This window comes from Nansenia antarctica, assembly GCF_963989245.1.
Source record: "Nansenia antarctica genome assembly, chromosome: 6".
NCBI classification, from domain to species: Eukaryota; Metazoa; Chordata; class Actinopteri; order Argentiniformes; family Microstomatidae; genus Nansenia; species Nansenia antarctica.
In genome coordinates, this window is record NC_137676.1 from 46,921,772 (window position 1) to 46,945,853 (window position 24,082).

Sequence of the window (24,082 nt, forward strand, 5' to 3'; positions counted from 1 at the left end):
AAGAACAATAGCCTTCAGGACCAGGATCTTGCCTGTCATTGTGAGAGGCCGTGCACTCCACTCACAGATCTTCTTTTGGACCTGGCGGATGGTCTCCTTCCAGCTGCCGGAGGCTCCTCCATCTTTCTGGTAGGTGATCCCCAGCAGCTTAATGTTTTCCGTCTTTACAGGGAAGGAGGTTGCCAGGTTCTCCTGCCAGTGCTGCGACAGAAACAGCTCACACTTACCCCTATTGATCAGGGCGCCAGTGGCTGCACAGTAGTCCTCCACCACTTTCGTTGCTGTGGAAATGGAGCGACTATCTGTGCCGACGATGGTAATGTCGTCCATGTACGCCACCACCTTGAGCCTCTCCCCCCGGGCCCCTGGTAGAGGGTAGCCCATGATGTTGGGGGAGCTCCTGATCTTCCGTAGGAACGGCTCCAGGTAGATGACGTACAGTAGAGGGGCCAAGGGGCATCCCTGCCGTACTCCAGCTTTGATGGGGAAGGGGTCTGTCAACTGGTTGTTGATCCGAACTCTGCTCGTGATGTTGTTGTAGCAGAGTTCGGTCCAGTTGAGCAGGTGCTGGGGGAAGTTCATGCCTCTCAGCACCCTCCGCAGGAAACCATGGCTAACCCTGTCAAAGGCCTTCTCCTGATCCAGGCTGAGAAGGCCTAAAGGGGACCTCCGCTCCTGGGAGTGCAGGATGAGGTCTCTCACCAGGAGCAGGTTGTCGTTGATGGACCTACCGGGGACGCTACAGGTTTGGTCAGGGGCTATAACTGAGGGGAGGAGGGTTTGAAACCGTTGGGTGAGGGCTTTTGTCATGATTTTATAGTCCACTGGGAGGAGATTAATGGGGCGCCAGTTCCGGAGGTCCTTGAGGTCCCCTTTCTTGGGGATCAGTGTGACCGTACTCTGTCTCATTGACTCTCCAAGCCTCCCTTCCCTGTAGACGGCTTTGAAGACCTCCGCCAAGTCCTCCTTGAGGAGATCCCAGAGAGTCTTGTAGAACTCTGCTGGGATCCCATCCGGTCCAGGGGCCTTGTGTGTATTCAAGGAGTGCACGGCCCGGGTGAGCTCCTCCGTGGTCAGCTCTGGGTTCTCACTCTCACCACCCTCGGGGACCCGGTCCAGACCATCCAGGAAGGTGGCCATGAGAGTCTCGTCGGTTGTCTTGATGTTGTAGAGACTCTCGTAGAACTCTCTTGCCACCCCCGGGATGTTGCCTCTGTCTGACACGGTGTCCCCATTGGTGTCGTATAGGGACAGGATAGGCTTGTGTTTTGACCGTGCCTTGCGGAAGAAGTGGCGTGTGCATTTCTCCTCCTCCTCCAGGCCCTGGAGTTTTTCCCTGAACTGTTTCTTTTGTTGTTGCTCCCGGTAGAGGGTGGCAAGGTGTTGTTTGGTCTCGGCCAGTTCTCGGGCCACATCCAGACCACCCAGCTGTAGGAGACTCAGGCGTTGGAGGGCCGCGTTGTGGTGTTGAAACCTGGCCCTCTGTTCTGCCGCTTTCCTCCTTCCGACTGACCCGAAGTAGCCCTTTGTCCTGGCCTTAACCATCTCCCACCACTCTATCGGGGAGTCGAACAGTTCTTTTAGGGTCCTCCACTCCAGGTAGCGCCTGGAGAAGGAATGCACCACTGTTGGGTCCTGAAGGATCGATGTATTCATCCTCCAGGTACCCCTACCCGCTCTTGTTTGGCCGTCCCATTCCAGGGACACTGTCAACATCCTGTGGTCCGAGAAGTGGGCCGCCTGGCTGGTCAGGGTTCCCATCCTCAGACCTGGCGAGAGCAAGAACATGTCTATCCTGGAGGAAGAATTCCCGGAGGAACTCACCCTTGTGTGTGTCGGCGGGGAGGTGCCACCGGCGTCTACCAGTTGGAAGTCGTCTATGATGGACTGAAGTTCTGTAGTGGATCGGTCTCTCCTGGGCCTGCTGCGGTCCTCATCCCGGAGGGCACAGTTGAAATCTCCCCCCACTAGGACTGGTGTGGGGATGAGGAGGAGAGACCGAAGTTTCTTGAAAAGGGAGACTCTCTTGGCCACGTTGGTTGGGCCGTACACATTGATGACCCTCAGCGGCGAACCCTGGATCTCTAGGTCCAGAACCAGGATTCGCCCGCTCTCTACAACCTCCCCCTTTTTGGTCTGCAGAAAAGGGTTGGCCACCAAAATGCCGACCCCATCAGCTCTATCGATGTTTGAGCCTGACCAGAGAGAGTCCCCCCGTGTCCATTCCTCCTCCAGGGTGGCGTCCATCTCCTTGAATGGGATGGCGCACTCCTGGAGGATATACATGTCTGACTGATGTTGGGTGATGTACTGGTAGACGACCTCCCGTTTGTCTGGTTGCCGGAGGCTTCTGGTGTTGAGAGATGAGATTGTTATCCTCATGGTTCTTGGATTTGGTTTTTTCCAATTTTTGCTAAGCTATTGCACATGAGGTTGAGGCCCTCCAATGGGTCGTTGGGGGCCAGATAGTGTGGCACCTCCCCTTGGCTGCTCATGGTGTGGGGGTTGTCTCCCCTCTGACTGCCTGGTGGCCCCCTCATCTGTGTTGTTGATGAGGTGATTTTCGGTGGCCCGTACGGTCCGGTGAGCCTGGACTGGGGGTGGCTGGTGGGCTGTGCAGGGTGAGGAGCATGTGATGACTGGAGAGAGGAAGAGGGTGGGGAGGAGGGTTTGGGGGGGGGAGCCGGCTTACCTGTATGGCGTTGGGGTTTGGGTTCTGGAGTAGTCTTTTTGTCTGTTTTTTTCCGGATTGCCTTTTTTTGTGGTCTTTTCCGTTTTGGTTGAGCCAAGCTCCAGTCATTTTCACTGTCTGATTGGGAGGGGAGGTGGATCTGCAGTGTGTTGCTGGTGGCTATTTCAATAGAGGCCGGCTCCCCCTTCATGGTGTTTTTGCAGGGGGTGGAGGTGGCAATGGGGTTTAGGAGGGGGTGGGTGTTGAGGTTGTCTGTAGGGGGTGCTGGGACGGTTGGTTCCTCTCCTTCTCCTTCTCCGTCGCTCGAGCTCTGATCGTCCCCCCCATCGCTCGAGCGCCGGTCCTCCTCCGTCTCTCCCTTCTCTTCCTCCATGTTGGGTGTGGGTTGGGGTGTGGGTTGGGGTGGGGGTTGGGGTGTGGGTTGGGGTGGGGGTGGGGGTGTGGGTTGGGGTGTGGGTTGGGGTGGGGGTGGGGGTGTGGGTTGGGGTGGGGGTGGGGGTTGGGGTGGTGGTTGGTTGGATTTATAGCCCCGGGCTCTACTTGCATAGGAACTTGGGCAGTCACGGTAAAGATGCCCCTGTCCCCCGCACAGGTTGCAAGGTCTGGTCGTGGTGCACTCCGACGTCGGGTGGTCTTGGCGGCAGATTTTACATACCACGGCCTTGCAGGCCGCTGCCAGATGGCCCAATTGGCCGCAGTTCCTGCAGAGCTTCGGCATACCGTAGTAGTAGACCGAAGCTCTGCAGGAACTGCGGCCAGTTGATTCCTGTATTAACTGTAATTTTAAATTACATTTACAAAAGATGTCCATCATTGGATTTCTTGCAGTGCATCAATAGTTCATCAACTTCAACTGGGTTTAGGTTGATGGGTGGGTTAGGTGGGGGGGGCCCAAAATGATATTCTGTCATGGGGCCCAGAATCTCTAGCCCCCTCAAGTTAGTCACGTACTGGTGCAGAGACTTGCTGGGAAGCTGATGTCGCTGTCTGAACAGAAATCGCCGCAGGTGAGCACTCTCTGGGGCAGAGAAGTGGCTGTTCAAAAGACCTACGGCTGTGTCAAAGGTGATCTTGGTGGTGTTCCCTAACGTCCTGAGCACACACTGACCCTCCGTTCCCAAGCAACAGTGTGTTGCAACAGTGCCTTCATCCGAGCGGCGGTCACGTTGGTTAGCCCGAAAGCTATGAATTAAGTTTTGAAGTATTGTAACCAGCGAGTTCAAGGTATCGGAGGCTCGCCTGACAATGCGAGGAACAAGGGAGGTGGTGGGAGAGCCATCCTCGTTGCCAAATCCTACACACAATCATAGCATCAACTCAACGTGTGTTTAACTTACAGAACAGAGCAATACATCACATCTGTCAAAAATGACTGACCCAAAACATCTACCAGGCACTGAGAACAAAAGTGTACTGAGAGAGTGGGCAGAGTTGTGACTTACTTATGGGCCCCTGTTCTTGAGGGAACTCAGGGTGTCTACAGAATGGCTATTGACAACTGTATTATTGTCTCTCTTCAAGATGTTATGCATCATATGTACACTAGATGGCAATCCTAAATAAACAAACGACAGTGGAAGGGTAGGTCACCATGGTAAGATAAATGCAAGCTATTGCTGGGATATTATGATTTACCTGTTGCAGCAGGCCCCACTAAGTCTCTTCTCTAAACACTAAACAGAAAAGCTAGAAAAGCTTTGGAAATTGAATTTGAGTTTCAAAACACTTCCTGAATTGATGGAATTGAATAGGAATTTGGCCCAACCCTGACAAACATAGCTCGTAAATTCAAGGGGTCAGTGTGTTGTGGAGACATTTTTGTCCCATCTGGCAACAGTTCAAATAACTTAGACATCCCTAAATACCAATTCTGGTGGGTGCAAGATGTGGTGTGAACACATAGCCACTCACAAGTTGTGAGGGGAAAGGTGCAGACAATGCTGCTTTTAGATGTGCTTATCACAGAGAAGTACTATATTTCATATAAGAACTTTCTGCATACTGTATTCCTAAATGTAACAAATGAGTGTGATTTTGATCATGGTGTTTTCATATATCTACTATAATTACATTTCGTTATCAATATATATATATATATATATATTTAAGTTAAACATTTCACGATGAGGCTAAGTACACATAGTATCCCTTATATCTTAAAATTGTCATGATACGATTTTGATGATTAGACCTATTATATCAAAATAACACTATATGGGCATACTAGAGATGCAAGGTGCTGAAATATGTTTACATGGGTGTCAATAATGTTATTATGTTATTTAAAACAAGGATATTTTAAGCGTTTCTAAATTATGTAACGTTAGTTCAATCAATCACATTCTAAAAGGAGTGGGGGCTAGTTTACAAAATATTCTGAATCCGCGTAGGCTATAAGGAGTTAATTTATAAGGGCTGTTGCACGCCTGGTTGTGTCGTCTGACTATGAGAAGGGAGGATACTTCTGGAGAAGCAACAGATCCTCTGCTGAAAAACAACCTCATCCTCCCAGCCTCGGTGGCAGCTGTCGACATTGACAATAAATGAAATATTTCGATGAACGCGTGGCGCGCATTTAATCGTTTGGATGATTGTAGGGTTAACTTTCATCTTGAAAGAAAAACTTATTTCATTTTGTTCACATGGATTTTGTCTGTGCAAATGTCGAATATAGGTAATACAAGAAAAACGTGAGGACTGGGGGTTTTCCATTTTAAACTCAAATATTTTGGGGGGAATCCACCTGGAAGATAGATGTTCTTTTGAGACTTACATTTTGTAGAGTCAATCTGGGCAACCGCACACACGTTAATTCATAATCGAAAACTATTGCTGAAGGTCGCGAAGTATCCCTGACAAGGCGAACTACACCAACTGTTGAATCTTGAAGTCTCTTTATTTGCGGGAAAACTAGGCTACTTTTTCGCATTTCGCAGTTATATTAGATCTAGTCTCATAAATCAACATATATTTTTCAAATAGGCCTAGGGATTTTGTCATTTCACCATAGACTGGAGAAACTGCGGGGTTCTTTAACAGGTGGTTTTATTCAAGGCAAGCCTTTCGCACATTGGACTTGCTGAAACAACTATCTTTGGACCATCTTTGGTCGCATCATACTAAGGTCTGACATGCGGGTAAACTCCCCACCGAATTTTTGATTTTGCATAAGGGAATCATATTACTGTAAACACAACCAGGAATAACCTCTCCATCGACAGCCTCTCCATCGAAATCTATGATCAGCTCGGTGTGTGTTTCGTCTTATCGTGGGCGCAAGGCAGGGAATAAACCTCCGACTAAAACATGTCTGAAGGAAGAGATGACCAGGGGGGAAGACTCAGAAAAAATTGTCATCAATGTTGGTGGCACACGACACGAAACCTACAAGAGCACCCTTAGGACTTTGCCGGGCACTCGCCTGGCATGGTTAGCCGACCCAGACACGCAGCAGGTCAACCTGGACTCGGAACCACCTGTACCGACGTCTACGAACGAGTTATTTTTTGACAGACACCCAGGCATTTTCTCCTATGTGTTGAACTATTACAGGACTGGTAAGCTTCATTGCCCTGCTGATGTTTGCGGGCCCCTTTTCGAGGAGGAGTTGGCGTTTTGGGGAATAGATGAGACAGACGTGGAGCCGTGTTGTTGGATGACGTACCGCCAGCACAGGGACGCAGAGGAAGCACTGGACATCTTCGAGCCACCAGACCCAGACGACACTGACGATGACAGAGAATTACCAAGACGGTTCGGCATCGACGACTGCCCGGACAGGTCGAGAGGCTGCTGCGAAGTTTGGCAACCCAAGATATGGGCTCTTTTTGAGGACCCATATTCATCCAGGGCTGCTAGAGTAAGTTGATATATTTTGTCACCACGACAATGTATTGGAATTAATACCTTGCCACAAGCATTCTCGTTGAGCGTTTTGTCGAACCCCTTCAAACAACAAGGTGGCCTCACGCGTGCCATAATTCGCGCGCAATCGCGCACAGGCGGCCGCGCCACCCGCACCAACAGGTGTCTTCTCACTCACTTAAATGAGGCCTACATTTGACTATTACATTTACAGGCAATGTCGACTGTGACTAAATAAGAGTTATATTATGCTGCTGGACATTGCGGCCTTACCACAAGCTACCATGATGCACGATGGTTTCTAATAGGGCATATACATTAGAGAATGATAATTCTAGGAACGAAATATTGGCTTAATACAGCAAAATAAAATTAATAATAGCTGAATACTAAATCGTATGACCAAGTTCATATAATTGACAGCCAGTGACAGCATGACAGGTGATATCTTTCAGTGGGTTATGCAATTGGTTTGTCTCCCATGGTCCTACACTAAAATAGACTCCCAAAAGTGTAGCTGGGGAATTTGTTGATTTTACTATAAATATTATATTAGCTATGGATTAGACCTTTACCAATGTTACTAGTGTATATCAGATATGCCACGACCATAAGAACACCATGAAAGGGGCATGAGATTACTATACTTATGGATCTGTGCAATTCATGTACATTTCCTATGGACATTTCAATAAAAAAAGAGGTGTTTGTTATCAGGAAGCAGCACCCCAGGATGTGGTTGGAAGCAATTATGAAGCTTTTCACTACTAATGGTCATGTCCATGCTCAACAAAAGCAACAGAGCTTATTGAGGCACATATGAAGGCAGGTATCAGGTTACATTACACCGCAGCAGCTGTCCAATAAATGTGAGGCAATGCAAGGTTGTTTTGTGATCCAGTGCATTCATTCAGTTGTTATTCCTAGGACTACATTGAATGTAGGAAGAATGCACTAGGCCATTGCACTTATCTCTTGTCTATTGACATGATTAAAGCGGTGTTGTCAATTGTTCCTATCACATTTGGCCTACTCACAGTGTATCAAATTGGTAATGTCCATAGATTGTACAATACGTATGATCACATGGTTTGCCCCACTAGTCATCTCTGTATTCAAACAAGAGATTATTTTCACTTTCACAATTCAACATGCCATGCCCTGTGGCACTAGCAGGCTGTCACATTGAAGAGCAGTAGACATCACTCGTGATTCAGTCACAGCTGAGCCACTGTCATTGTCTTTATGCCACCTAAAGCTGACCAACCGAGTGCCTGCCAGTTAATCACTTTTATCCTTCACACGCTGAATGTTGTGTCTTGCCCTGATTAATTAAGATGGACGCTTGGTGAATTGGTTTGACAGACAGGAGATCAGGAGGAGTGGGGTCTTCTTGGGGTAAGGTCATGTTTAGTATAGGTGGGCCAGGCCTATACACTTGTTCAGTGGTGGAGAGCATTATAGGGTTATTTTTCGAAATAATGTTTTTGTTTTTTCCTTTCATCTCATTCATGAATGAATGAATGAATGGTCTTTATTGTCATTAATATAGTACAGGTACCATACAACGACATTTGTGAGGGGGAGCTCCCCTGGTGCTAGGAAAAAAATACTAAAAACAAGAAGGGAAAAGAGCTGGTTTACATAAATAAAGGCTATATACACTATCCACTATCAAGAGTCAAGAGTCAAGAGTCACTTTATTGTCCCATCACTGGGAAATTTGTATTGGGCTTACACCCCACAGCAGCCAACAAAGAGCAACAGACAATACAGAATATTAGCACACAAACAGAAGGCGGACCTGATTAAAACAAGAGTGGAAATAAAATGATAAGCAAGATGAGTTACATTCATCTGGTGCAGTTTAAAAGTTTAACAGAAACGGGAATAAAATAATTTTTAAATCGATTTAATCTAGCGCGGGGGACTCTGAACCTCCTCCCAGAGGGCAGCAGTTCATACTCTGCATGTAGGACATGGGAGGGATTCATGAGAATTCTATTAGCCTGACTGAGAGTAGCCTGTTCAAAAATAGACTGCAGGGATGAGTGGTCTTTCACCCCTATGATCTTCCATGCAGTCTGTATCAGTCGGACCAGTTTGGACCTTAGTTTTACAGATAGGTTACCAAACCAAGATGTAATGCCGTATCTGATGAGACTCTCTAAGACAGACTGGTAGAAAAGTAGCATACATTTTGGGTCAACACCATGAACTCTAAGTTCTAAGTTCACTATACTATACTATACAAATAAAACACTGTGCTGTACTCTATGCTATGCTATAAATATCCTAACATTTCCTATCTCTGAACCTTCATGTATGCATGCTAACTGTATATGATGGAAACATCATAGGACTCACATTACCTTTATGGCCTCTGAGCCCATCCCAGGTAATGTGATTCTAAAAAGCCAAGAGAAAATCAATCAGTCCATCACAGGAGCCATAAATTCCCAGCACTTCCATAACAGCTGAGAGCATAGCTAGTATAGCTAGTATTGCACGGAAAGCACTAGCGCTGGAGGTGGCCTCCAGTCACAGATCTAGGATTAGATTATCCAATCCTAACCTTAATAAATCATTAGGGCTAGGCTAAGGCTTAGAAGCCAGAGCTAGGATGTCCATCCATCCATGAGATTAGTAGACACCAGGTCATCAAGCATTGGCTGAGATTAGGAAGTACGATCACTTATCACAAAGCACCATGAAACAGAAACAGAACTTTGTGACTTATTTGTGACAGAAAGTGTCTGAGCTAGCATTAACATTTACTGGTAAGTAAGTAAGTAAGTAAGTAAGTAAGTAAGTAGCCTTGAGAACCAATGAGAACCAATTATTCAAGCCTAACTCTTGTTTCCGTAGCGTGAGGCTGCTTGATGTACAAGTACACCCCCTGGACATGACACTGGTATGTCGGAGGGTCTTATCTGCGATCCAACTCTTAATGCTGAGTGCCAAGCAGGGAGGCATCGGGTACAACTTTTTAGTCTTTGGTATGACTTGGCCGGGGATCGAACTCACAACCTCCCAATCTCAGGGTGGACACTCTAACCGCAAGGCCACTGAGCTGGTCAACAACTCGTTACTGGTAGTAAAGTGTATTTTAATTGTGCAAGGCCAGACATACATCTTAGAACCTCTGCAAAGCTCCAATATGTCATTATTTCATTAAAACCGTGGTCTGGCAATAATTAATCACCTTCCTGGTTATTGGTTGAGGAAGACGTTAATCGCTTGATACTCCCATACCAAGACACAGTATGAGAAGAGCAAGGTGTTTGCTCCGAGACAGAGTAAAGAATGAAGCTACCGCTGGTAACGTTAAAGCTATTTAAGATTTGTCATTTTAGAGTGCAGGCAGCTTCAAAGACAAAATTGCAGTATTGATTTTAACCTTAGAATTGTATCCCACATTGTTTTTAATGTGAGTAGCAGCAATGGTAAGATTACATTCGCCTGTCAAATACAAAATGCAGTGCACCTATTCTTGTGTTTTTGACTAAGAATTAGTAGTTTAAATCCTATGAATCACTTGTTGATGATAAAGCTCCCTTTATTCAAATGAACTTCAATTGCATCCCAGTCTAAGCCCTTCTCTTTGATGTGTTGGATTGATTTTCCTCCGCCTCAAACTGAAATAATTGGCAGGGCCTGTTTGAGCCCCCCCACTGATAGAACACAGGCATACATCCTTCTGCCTGGCACTCACAGTGCTGCCACCTCTCTACTAGGTAAATGCCATGAAAGCTGGCACTTTCAGATTTTCCCTCATTTCATCAATCACTCGATCGTCCACCCCCACCTAAAGGGATATTTAGATCGATAATCCTGTGTGATTATGTTTGCTGTTTATTTTCCGATGCTCTAAGCTGTTTGCTGACTGGGAGAGTAAATAGGCACTCTTGCTGTGAAATAATTTGAGGCATCAGAGCAGGGATGAATCAAGTCTGAGACTACGCACTGTGAATCTGACAGACAAGTCTGGAATTACCCACAGAAAAACACCTCTCAGGCAGCCTTCAAGCAGGTGTGGCAGAGAGATAGATTTTTCAGATGCAAGCTATTCTGCTTCAAGAAAGAGCATACTGTGGGTGTAAGGCAAAACATCAATCGACTTATTTTACAGACAATATGAACTTAGATTACACTAACCACAGGCCTCTGAAATATCATCTGTGCTGCTGTTCTCCGAGCTGCACATTATTGCCTTATTTTCAGTGATATTGAAAGATCCTCTGTTCCTTAGTGTCTGGAGGACAAACCTCTGGCCCCGGACTAACACAGACAGGATCTTTGATCTTCCCAGATCGAATGTTGAGTGTGTTATGGAACATTGTAATGAGCCAAGCCTCTAGCAACTTTTTCACAAGCGGGAACAGCCTAACCCTGGACAAGGCAGGCAGGCTTTCTGGCTCTCTGCAGTTGTCCTTTGTTATTGTACGGTTATGTCATATGAACTGTTTTATCAGCTTTGGAGTCTATTGGACAAGCTGAGTTCTATACAAATATGAAGGGAATGGATATTGAATATGTATGTTCTTGCTACTTTTCATGAGATTCTTTGGACTTGGAGCACTCAGAGCATTCCTCCCAGCAGTTGGTCTTCTTCATTACTGCTTCAGTGATTGTCTGGTCCCATGGTTAATACTAGGCCAGGTAATGCTGTAAACAGAGCTTACTTTACCCACCCAGGGAAGGAGATAAGCACCACTCTAATGCAGGAGAGAGATCATTTGAGCAACTGGGATGCAATGTCATAGTTACCACTACCTGTATCCCCACAAAGACATGATCAAATTTGACACAAATTCAGACAACTTAGAGGCAAAATCAGCAGTGACTTCTCTTATTAAGTTTGCAGCTGATGGTAACTGAATGTATGCCCGGTGCTGTGTAGGAATCAGTGTCACTGCAATTGTAACAGAGTATGATGTTGAGCAGCTGGAGATGATGCCTCCGAGAGGACGCTCCAGGTGCTGCGCCCGGCTGTCCTGCTCTCTGTCTGCCAGCCTGGCCATGTCACCTGACACCTCTGGAGGCCTCTGGCCTACCCTGCGGGCAGACTGGCACTCACTGTCCTCTGGGGTGCTTTTATCGACACAGCTGGGCTAATGTTTGATATCACTTTGGAGTTCTGATCCTTGCGCTCTGCACAAACAAAGATGGAAACCTGCAAACTAATACCAAAAGTACTGAGATAATGTGCTTGTGGATCAGATATTGTGGTCTCTATAGGCCTTCACACTGCTTATAACTGTGATTGATTCTGCAGACCAGCATGGCAGTGCACCTTGGAAAAAGACACCCTGGTAATGGTTCAAACATTGTGACAGTGTTTAAATTCTCTGATACTAAATAGTAAATACAATATCATGGTAGCCCTTGGTGTCAAACTATATACAGATATACACACAATAGACACACACATTTGGATGTAGCTAGGTTGGCTGGCAAAGACAAACACTCACGTATGGTCACATGCTTTTTCACTTTTACACCACACACACACACACACACACACACACACACACACACACACACACACACACACACACACACACACACACACACACAGGTGCAGGCAGAGCATGTTTTATTAGGACTTAAGGCTGAGCCTTTTATGACCAGAGTGCTTCGTCCTCTACTGTTCTTCAGACCTACACCACCTCCATTCCCAAAGAGCCATGGAAAAGATTCTGTGCAGATTGCCAGCTCTGTTTAGCTCTGGGGTAAACCGTTTGGCATTTAAATAAACCAAATGCCTGTTCTGCTCTCCTCTGACATCAGAAAGCTGAAGCGTTTTTATGAAGCGTTTTTATTTGGTGCTACTGGTCAACTGTCAAACTGGAATTGTTTTAATGCAGAGACCTTGATGTCATATTATGCTACTGTATGAGAACCAACCCTCTTTTGCAGTCGCGTTTAATTGATTCTACAGTACCATTCTGTTAAATATGATGCTTGGTGGTCTGAGCCTGATCAAATTTGTTTATGTGGGTGACTTAATTCACTAATGGGGAATACATTATTTCCTCAAATCTGTTAAAATGATTATTTATTATTACTTTATTATATACTGCACAGTGACTATTTACAAAAATACTGCCCAACTGTAGGTCATATTGAGAGGCCAATTTAATTGGACAAAAACATTAAAAAATACTTTATTGAGTCATTCAGACTATTCATCCATAGAAAGTGCCATTTCCAGACACAGCTTCAAGTGGAATGTGCTCTCAGTTGTTATTACCATGACAAACTATTCCATTTATACCCTTTCAGGGCTCCGCTTTCCTATTGTGTCACATTTCATGCCTCAATAGATGGCATGATTAAGGAGATGAGATTATGCATACAGTAATTCAAAAGGCCTTACCTTTTTGATCACAATCTCACAAGGTATACAACAAGAGGGGATATAGTAGAAAAGTGAGATGTATTGAGGTGCAATTCATCAAAGAAATTGGTTATTCTATAGCTCATTGAACTTTGGCTAAAACAGATTACAGCCAAAAGATTGCCAGTAATGTTAATGTTTATGTTACTGACTCTCCCACCTGCCCATTGGGATCACGAGACTACTGTCACAATAGCAATCTATAGATAACCTTATGTTTCATGTGAATTCCATCTAGGAAAGCTTAAGCTATGACTAAAAGCATGATTGTGCCACAATGCACTATACAGTACCTCCATGCTTGAACAAGTCTATTATCTGCCATTCTTCGTCTCCTAGAAAGAGGCAGCCCAGTGCTTGTTTATGCTAAGCTACGCCAGCCGGAGCATTTGGTGAGTAACAGCAGGTCACTGGGTGCACGCATGCAACTGATCAACAACCTACAGGTGCTTCTGAGGCTGTGGGAGACGGGACATTGTGACAGCTTCTACCACAGGTGTCTGACTGGCATAGGGAATTGGTGTGATGAGCAGTGAGGGAGGTCTGACTGTCTCCAACTGCCTTTACCAGGTATTGACAGCTGCAACACTAGTGACTCAATAACCATGTAAACAGCTGGCTTTTGTTTCAGAAATAAAGCCTGGAGCTCTAAAACTAACCCTTGACGTGTCAAGCCATTGGTCTATGCAACTAGAGAAATTCTCTGTGTCTCTCTGGGGGCAGTCACGCAGGCTGGCCTCGTCCTCTGGCTGGGCTCATGTCTGAGCCTCCACAGCTCCCTGGAGTACTGCTTTGCGCCACTCTATGGGGCATACGAGGACCCAGAGAGCAGCATTCAGGAGATATGGAGATCGCACAAACTGATAATGTTGTTATGATAGAGTAGCTTAGCAGCAGACTGTATTGTATATACAGTGGGGGAAATAAGTGTTGTCCTCCTGAGACATCTACTGCCCCCCAGCACTGTCTCCTGAAGACACCCGCTTTTCCCCTCTACTGTGTCCCCTAAAAACATCTATTTGCCCCCCTTGTACTGTTTCTCTGTTTCTCCAGGGTCTAAAGAAGAAGAAAAAAAGTTAGGTTTAGAAGAAGGTGATAGAAGAATGTATTTCCAATGAGCCTATTCAAGTGAAATTTGCACCAGACTTTGGTATTACGGTACCTCAAACAATCCAGACCAAAAAATTAAACATTAAAGTCCATATGTAAATAAAGTTATGTGTAATAAAGTAGATTTTTTTGTCTGGATTGTTTGAGTTAACACCAAGGTCTGGTGCAAATTTCACATGAATAGGCTCATTGGAAATACATTTACTGGACAAAATGTTGATGTGTTCAATAATTATTTCCCCCACTGTATATTTGATTAAAGACCTCTTCATCCCCACTACCCCCCTGCACAGTTTCTTTACTGTAAATAATTAAGAAAAATAATAATAATAAAAAATGTAACCTTTCCTAGCATTGTGACTGCCAATGGCCCCTGGTCCTAGAATATATTTGTTTTTCTACTGATGACTGATGTATAGATGATTAACTTACTTTAGACAAATGTACTTGCTGTAAGTTGCTTTGGATAAAGGCATCTGCTAAATGTCTAAAATGTAAATGTAAATTATTATATTACAGATATGACTCGTCAAAATATCATACTCGTATGCACATTAACAAACAGTTGTTGGTTAAACTGTTATCTGTTCAAAGGCAGATTTTTGGTGAAGGACCATATAATTGTTAGTATCAAAAATCAATAGGTCAAAACTATGGTCATTTCCTATGCCCTTATATAGCCTGTATTTTAGGGTTCCTGATGATTTCTGAATTAGTGAATGTCTCTATTAAGAGCATTGAAGCTAGACCCCTTAATTATTTGCAAAGCATACATCCAAACACTGCAGAGCTGATTGATTTGCAGGAGGTCTGAATATAGAAAATGGCTGATAAGTGCATGCATGGCACAGGTACATATTTATACAGCTGGGAGATGAGCAGGAGTAGAGATGTAACACAATCTGTCCAGGCCATAGTAAACACTTGTGATGGATCATCTGTTACGATGCTAACACAAACACAGACATGGTCATTGTGTGAGATGAGCAGGAAATCAGGTGGCTTTCACTTATGAAACCAGTCTATGGGTGAAAGCAATATGGAGGTATACATAAACTGAACATGAACTCTATGGTTTAAACAACTGCTATTATACTCTTTAGAGAGTAACACTTACGTGCATTTGTTTAAAATGTATCAACCACTCAATTAATAAATGTTTTTATCATTTTAGAGGTTAATCTGCAATTTTAATCTGCAAGCAGGGATCAGATCACACATATACTGTATAATTCACCCAAAATGTTTTGTAGCATTTTAGTTACATCATACATGTTTCCCAAGCCCCGTGGTGATGAGCCTATAAGGCTTCTCCCTCCTGCTACTCCATACCACATCTACTGGTGAGCTACATGAATGATCATGCTATGGTTGTCATGGCCACTTCTCCTGTCCTCCCATCCCCCTGGCTAGGAGCTCATGTGTTGTCTGGCAGGTACAGTAGCTGGTGGTTGCATGGAGTTCCTCATAGCAGTGGAAGCCTATACAGATAGGTAGGTTAAGATTTTCCCAGCACTAAACTCAGAATCAGAAGAGTACAATTCTTTGACTTTGGTTCCTCAACGTTAACATTGCAGCATCAAGATACAAGATCACAATATTAAAGTAAAGTAACAATAAGTAATATAGTAAGTATTGGCTGGTTAGCATTTTAAGACAGAGCTCTTTCCAAATGCAAAAATTTCTCTGTGTCTTCTTTGCCTCCCTTTATGAGTCAGTGAACACTGTTGGTGCCATGAAATGTCCCCCTGCTGTCTCTGAATGGCAAGGGCCATGATGGTGTAAACTAATAGAATCAAATTTTTCTCACTGTGTTATTCAATCTGTGTGTGCATAGCTGTAATTGATTTGAAATGGGGCTATTTTCTCAGAGAGCTTTGTCTAGGGTAAATTGTTTGCTGATGTGCAAACAACATCATCAGTCAGTAATCTTGAAATGAGAGCTGTAAGGAACAATCATAACATTCTCCTTCTTTCCAACAATATCCTCTATATAGGTTCAACGAAGGAAGGAACATTGTTTGTATTGTTGTTTATATTCCTCCTCTCTCCTCTCTCTCAGTTTTCTGCTTTGTCTTTTTCAGGGCATTGCCTTTGCTTCTCTCTTTTTCATCCTGGTCTCCATCACTACGTTCTGCCTGGAGACCCATGAGGCCTTCAACGACCTTCAGAACCGAACAGAGCAGGTGGTGTTGGGCAACACGACAGAGAAGGTGAGCACCGTAGAGGTGGTGACCAAGCCCGTGCTCACGCTGGTGGAGGGCATCTGCGTGGTCTGGTTCACCTTTGAGTTCTTCGTACGCATCATCTGCTGCCCAGACAAGGTGCTCTTCATCAAAAACATGCTGAACGTCATTGACTTTGTGGCTATCCTGCCCTTCTACCTGGAGATGGGCCTGAGTGGCCTCGACTCCAAGGCGGCCTCAGACGTGCTGGGCTTCCTCAGGGTGGTGAGGTTTGTCCGGATTCTCCGGATCTTCAAGCTGACGAGGCACTTTGTGGGTCTCCGTGTGCTGGGCCACACCCTGAGGGCCAGCGTCAATGAGTTCTGCCTGCTCATCATCTTCCTGGCTCTAGGCGTGCTAATCTTCGCCACCATGATCTACTACGCTGAGCGTATCGGGGCTGATCCCGCTGACCCTCGCGGCTCTAACCACACCCACTTCAAAAATATCCCAATCAGCTTCTGGTGGGCGGTGGTCACCATGACGACGCTGGGCTATGGGGACATGTACCCTAAGACCTGGCTGGGCATGATTGTTGGGGCGCTGTGCGCACTGGCAGGGGTGCTAACCATTGCCATGCCTGTGCCTGTCATCGTGAACAATTTTGGGATGTACTACTCACTGGCCATGGCCAAGCAGAAGCTGCCCAAGAAGAAGAAGAAGCACAACCCCAACCCGGATGTGCCCACAGACTCAGTCTCTTTAGGGAAGTCAGAGACGAACTCTCTCAGAGACAGCACCCAGAGTGACACGTGCCCCCTGGCAGCTGAGGAAACCATTGGGAGAAACCGCTCAGGTGAGACACCGTCCACTCCTCTTTCCCTGCACATGGATGTTTTTGATGTACTGTATAATATTGGAGGAGGCATTTTGTCTTCATTTAGCACTATACTCCAACCGTTTGGATTTGAAACAATTACTATGAAGTTCTCAGTATACTATTAAGTATTCTCAGCTTTAATTCAATGTTTTCGTTTTTCAGATTGATTTGACCATTTAGAAATGTCAACCCTTCTTATACATAGTCCCCCTATTTCAGGGCAGCAAAAGTAATGTACTTACTTTACAATTTAAAGTAAGTAAATTGGCTTGACAGATGTTTCTGGTTAGTCAGGTGTGTTCTGTCACATCATTTCTGCAGACATAAGAGAGCTGTCTATATCTAGTATTTATTCTAGGCTTTGCATTTGCCTTTGGAATCTGCTATTGATGTCTGTCAACAGGAGGACTACAGAGATGTCAAGTCAAGGAAGCCATTATGATTCCGAAATATCAGAAAAATCTATCAGAAGCTCAGCCAAGACCTTAGACTTACCAAAATCAACAGTCAAACTACAGAGTGAGGTGCAAACTAGCCTACTAGTTGTCCTCAAAAAGGATGGTCAGGTTCTAGTTTGCTAAAAAGTACCCCAAAAGCCTCCAGAGATCTGGAAAACGGTCTTGTGGACAGTACAAATATGATCATGTACCAGAGTGATTGCAAGAGAAAAGTTTGAAGAAAAAGGGATCTGCCAAAGATTTACAGCTGTTGGAGTATAGAGCTAAAAGAAGACGAAATGCTTCCTCTTTCCAATATTTATGGAGGGCATTGTACATGAAGCAGATGTGCAGATATAAGTGAATTTCCCTTTATTAAGCCTTCTGATGCCACATGAGAAATGGATTTATGACCAAACTCACTCATTCAATCCATAGAGAGCTCAGTACTGTCATTGTTTTGAACGAAACCTAATTATTATCATTGTACAATTGTTAAGAATAGATTAATGAGTTATATGCAATTACATTTGTAATGTTGTTTCACAAATTGCAAACACCGAAATGCACAGACTTTTTAATAATGTAGCTTCAGTGCTTCTGTTTTCCTTGATAAAAGAGGTTTATCTTCACAAAGACAGTAACACGACGTGATACAATTACCTTCCAAGATCTGGCCCAGGGAGCCGCTGAGTAAAAGCTTTGGCATTTACACTGTCTGTGTGTCTTTTGTCCTCCTGTGCTGTCAGACTCCAGGCAGAACGGGGACGCCAAGGTGGCCCTGTCGGAGGAGGAGGGCTGCAGCCTGACCCAGCCTCTGTCCCCCAGCGACAAGTGGTCCCTGCGGCGCTCCCAAGCACGTGACACAACGAAAAAGGAGGCAACCTGCTTCCTGCTGACCTCTGGAGACTTCTCCTGCTCTGGAGAGCCCACCATCCACACTGGTAGGTGAACCAGTGAGAAACAGATGCACAGGATAACCTTCTATAGACTGAACACAACCACCAAGGCTGAGGGCTAGAGGTCAATAGGTTGGGAGGAAACCTCAAAGCAAGTATGCTTTGTATTGTCCATTCTCAAACCTTTTATCAACCTCATTACACCCCCCCACTGAATAGGGGAAGTTATTTAGTAATGTTGCACCCAAAGGTTAAAGGAGAAATCAATTGAAGAGCTTTGTAGGACTAATTGCATAATCTATCTGTTTTCTGTGCTTTCTGGGAATTGGCTGTAGATGAATAATACAAAAGAAATGTCACTGAGTACTCCCAAGTGTGATAACAGTCAGGCACAGTACAGCATCCTATTTCTGTTGGCAAGTAAACCTGCCTGCAATGCTACCCATCCTTGATGTCTCTGTTTAGATTTGAGCATATCAAGCATATCAGCATTATTGTGTGCTTAACAATATAATAATCTAAAACCATTTAGCGGAGCATACAGTACAAGACAAGAGTTTATTTTTTCAAGTATCAAATGTGACTCTTTTAGTACCTGGATCAGTATAATGTGTATGAACGTAACATCTTTTTTTTCAATCAGGGTAGAATATCTAACATTTGAGACAGTATACATCTTCTATTAAACACTAACAACACAATTACTCTGATGGCTATAACACAGTGTTTTATAGTTTAGAATCGTTATTAAAACTTCGATGTGAAACAGTGAACTTGGAGGCATTGAAGGAAATAAAGCAATACACACAGAACCTCAGTTCACATCAGAACCTCCTCCTAACATATTTAATTCGCAGATGCTGTCAGCTTTTGATACATTTTTGCTTGAATGGCGCACTAAACCTCAGATCTCAGCTCCCAAATTTCCCAAAAAGTTTTTTTATTTGGAAATAATGGATTAATTTATCACACCCTAAGCAAACATCACACCCCTTAACACCCTGAGTCTTATCTGCAGCTGGCCTAACTCAAATGAAGCTGTTTAGCGATGATATTGTCTTGAGATAAGACAACTCATTAGTACACCAGTGTCAAGAAAAGCCAACAGATAACTGACTCACTTAGCTCAACCCTGATGAGAATTGCTGTTTTTACACACCCTTTTACACCTTTAAAGGAAATACATCCCATCATGTTGATTAAAACCATGTCAGGCATAACATGTGTTTAGTGTTTCAAATGGTGGGATGAGTGATGAAAGGGATTTAATAACATACCATTGTTTGCAGATAAAATCCACATTCATGCTAGAGTCAATCAAGGGGGTGAGATGGGATGTGTGTGGACATGTTGTGACGGGAGATTCCGGTTAGGGGTGAGAGGCTGCCAGCATGGAGTTAGATCCTTGTTGCGATCAATAAAAGGATGGTTAGTCCAGGCGTGGAAAAATTAACTGTGATTAAAGACCAGGATCTTGGTGCAAATCCATCATTAGGACACAGCCCCCCTCCCCTCCCCCAATAACAGCATGTTGAAACATTGCAGGACTAATGATACAGGTCATTCATGGAATTGCCAGCCCTCTCTAGATCTCTGAGGCAGTGTAGTAAAAGCATATAGGAACCACATGAGACCACATGTTCATATGTTCATAGCGATGTTCCTTACTAGCTTGTTAGCTACTAGCAGCTGTTTTGTGTGTGTTTTGATTAGGGATGGGAATCGAGAACCAATTGAGAACCGGTAACACATTTTTCGATTGCATCGGTCTCAATAACAACCGAGGTTAGCGATTCTCTTATTGATGACGGCATGTTTTGCACATGCACTGTCAGAGCATCTGAACCATAGATATCAAATAAAACGGCGGTCCTCCAGTAGGACAACGATCCAACATATTGCAAAGGATACTCTCAATCGGTTCAAGAGGAATAAAATAAAGGTGTTGGACCGGCCTTGTCAATTAGACAGTGTTACAATTTCTTTAGCTGTGTAGTTTTGTTGAGTTAATATCAATGTCTGGTCTAAATTTCATGTGAATATACAGTATATATATACATAGAGAGAGCCAGAGAGAGAGCCAGAGAGCCAGAGAGAGAGTAAGTAATTCAATCAGCTTCTCTGTTTCTGGTGAGTATGTGGATAATGACATCTCAGCCTATTACAGGAGAATATCACACTGAGAGTATCACACATACACTCATATTTTAGTGCACATTAGCTGCAGGGAATGGGTTGTGATATGCACCGATGCATAATAACAATATAAAATCAATTAATTCGATCAGAATTCACTGCTACCACAATACACATGCAATATGGAAGTGGCTGGATGCCATAGTTAAGATAATGAATTTAATCCCTGCAACTGGATTATGGCCTTAGCTCTGAGTAATGTAACTATAATTTCCATAGTGGAGAGGGCTGAGCTTATTCCAGAATTACATAGGATGCAGTGTTTGTCAAGGGAGCAATTATGATAGGAAGATAAAGTTCAGATACTGTAGCTATGCAGGTCTGCAAATGCATAGCTGGATATAAAGGCTGGCAAAGTGCTCCTACTCTTTTGTAACACTGGAATACTCCAGATTAAGTCAAAAAGTGAGTCTGTCTGTCATGCTTTGCATCCACCATGACGCTCCCCACGTTTAAAGCTCATTGGCTTGATGATCTGACAACCTCCCTCTTATTTCCTGGAGAGTAGTGTATAACGATGTGGCAAAAACCATTTAAGATCCTCGCCTCTTAGATGAAGCAACCGCCACAGAGACTGGCTTCTGAGATAGAATGAGCTTTTACTTCCAAATGACTTCTCAAGTTAATTTCCACTAATAGGCTTCCATTAGAAGCATGGTCATGGCCCAATGCTTCCGGCCGGATTCTATGATCCGCAGTGAGCTTCCTTTGGCCTGAGGCCCTAAGCCCTATTCGCATGGGACTAGTATTATCTGGGGACCTCATATGATTTAGAAATTACACCCCCCCCACATCTGTGTTTCGTGTGGCGCATTCGCACGGGATAAGCAAAGTCTGTATTTTACTCTTACTCTAACCCTCATTTACTGACATTATCCCTCGGATGTGATGTCAAGGCTCTGTGTAACATAGATATGCAACAAGATATCTATGTAACAAGATATACATTTATATAGATATATATAACAAGATTACATAGATGTAACAAGCGATGCATGTCACCAATCTCATTTAGCTCTGGATTTGAGCTTGCTCTTTCTGCGAAGGGGTCTTCATGCTGTTTAGCGATCCCCCCAAAAAAGCGATCCAAATTTAAAATGCTGTCAAAACGTAATCATTTTGACCGCAGCAGAAAAACCACGAAGAAAAAAGGCGTGGAGAAAGCAAAAATGTACCCCAAATCGCAGAGATGCTGATTCGCACAGGATTTTACAGGACCTCTGTGTTGGGCGAAATATGGTAGGTAATCTGCAAATGTTTACTTTACAAATTACGGACATGGCAGATTCGCACAGGATTAAGATCACAGATGACCTCCGTAATTATTACAAATTACTAGAGGTCCCCAGATAATACTAGTCCCTTGATATGAGTCATCATAAGCCCTATTCGCACAAGACTAGTATTACCTGGGGACCTCTAGTAATTTGTAATAATTGCGAAGGTCGTCTGTGATCTTAAACCTGTGCGAATCTACCATGTCCGTAATTTGGAACGTAAAAATTCCAGAGGTCATGTGATAATATTAGTCCTGTGTGAATCAGCATCTCAGTGATTTGGGGTCATTTGCAATGTTTTCTCCATGCCTTTTTTCTGCTTTATTTGTTCTGCTTTATTTTCACTCTTTCTCTAACTGGGAATGTTAGTATTGGCATGCTAGAAGAAGTACTCAAAACGTTTTTCTAAAGTAAAACTATTAACTATCAATAGTAAAACTATTAATACCACACAATAAAAAAAGCCTACTGAAAAAATAAAAGTTCTGTATTCAAATGTTTACTTAAAAGTGAACAGTGAAAGAGTGAAAGAGAGGTGGGTCTTACTCTAACTAAAATTTACTTAACATCTGTTCAAGGTGGAGCTTTTAATTATAACTATTTTATATAATGTTGGAAACTGTATCGGATGTTACACAGAGCCTTGACATCATATGCAGGGGATAATGTCAGTATATTCAAGTAAAATACAAACATGGAACGGTAATTTCTATATCACATGAGGTCCTCAGGTAATACTAGTCCCATGCAAATAGGGCTCCAAGTATAATTTGTTTGTTCAGTTATCCTGAGGATTGTTAGGGACCTGCTGATTTGTATGGACATGCAAGAAATATTTTGCCCTGCATGCACTTATAGTTGTTTGTCTCTTATTTTCAACCCCTGTGTTTCTCTAATACAGAGAGCTGTAAAGATGTCATCACCGCAACAGGAAATTATGCCCAAGCTGAAGTGACCACTCTGACCTGAAGCTGGTTATTGAAGTGGGCATGAACAAGGGTGGAACATGGAAGGAAGGGGTGGAGTTTCAGTGCCTAGACCCCTCCCTCTCTCACTGAATTGAAGGGCGGATACTTTTCACCAGGAGAAGAACACTTTCTGTCAAGTACACACCCAAGCTCTCTGTGGTAGAATATCTGATGCTTTAGAAGGCATAATTATGTGCTTAATAATTATCTGTCTATTTCAAAGAATGTATTGCATGATCTAGCACTATATAATGTTCCTTGAAAGAAAATAACATCAGTATATTTAATCGGGTTAGGGTTCAGGTTGGGGTTAGGGTCACATCTAAACTTGATATCTTAAGTGACTTCACTGATATTATTAACATTGTTAATACTTTCTCTTGAGTTGCACTTACGCAGCAATATTTCCAATATTGCTACCTGCTACCATACATTTGTGAACAATTATGTTTTAAGGTGTGCAATACAGTATATGATCAGTTCAAAGTCCTTTTAATAATTCTGATTCAAAATGTGTGAGGTTTCGGATAAAAAGCAGCCTTTCATCCATTCAATTGTGGTAAATGTTGACTGAAATACTACAAAATGTGTGGATATTGCATTGTAAAAAAGTGACTGTGAACTAGGACTAGAAATAGAACTTGAAAGCATTGTTCCAAATTGACTCCCGACAAAAAGGATCCAAGTCCAGCTTTGTTTTGATTCAAACATAACAGTAAAACCAGGTTGGCCTCTGCCTTCTGTCATGCCAGGACTGTTTATGGCAGCCCAGTGAGACTACATGCAGACATTAGTCAAGCAGCAGCAACCGGCAACAAAACACAATATCTGCAAATCCTTGTACAAAAAAAGAAAGAAGAAGAAGAAAAACATGATAAATGCTTTTTTATTTCTATTACATTAGCTGTATACCATTTATACATTTCTGATTGAGGGGGGACCAAATGTGGGCCATATTACATTATACAGTGGATTTGTCATGACCATCATTAGTAAATGCATCATAGATACATACTGATACCGTTCCAGTTGTGCCTAATGTCAAGTAATGGAGCTTAAATGTGTGGAGTAATGTAATATTAGATATGTTCCAAAACACTTTTTACTTGGTTGTTTGAGATCTGGATATCCCTTGCATATGTTGTTGCTAAGGAATCTTAATGTGTTACTCATGGTCTACCATAGTTGCCT

General features: G+C 43.6%; 1 protein-coding gene across 1 annotated transcript; it reads left to right on the forward strand.

Moving 5' to 3' along the window:
* Window positions 1–5,930: 5,930 nt before the first annotated feature.
* On the forward strand, window positions 5,931–22,892 carry kcnc4 (potassium voltage-gated channel, Shaw-related subfamily, member 4; the record flags this gene model as incomplete). The annotated part of the gene is made up of 4 exons (XM_080535198.1): window positions 5,931–6,551; window positions 16,154–17,090; window positions 18,301–18,495; window positions 22,825–22,892. The coding sequence occupies 4 exons, from the start codon at window positions 5,931–5,933 to the stop codon at window positions 22,890–22,892; spliced, it is 1,821 nt and encodes a 606-aa protein (XP_080391324.1).
* Window positions 22,893–24,082: the final 1,190 nt, after the last annotated feature.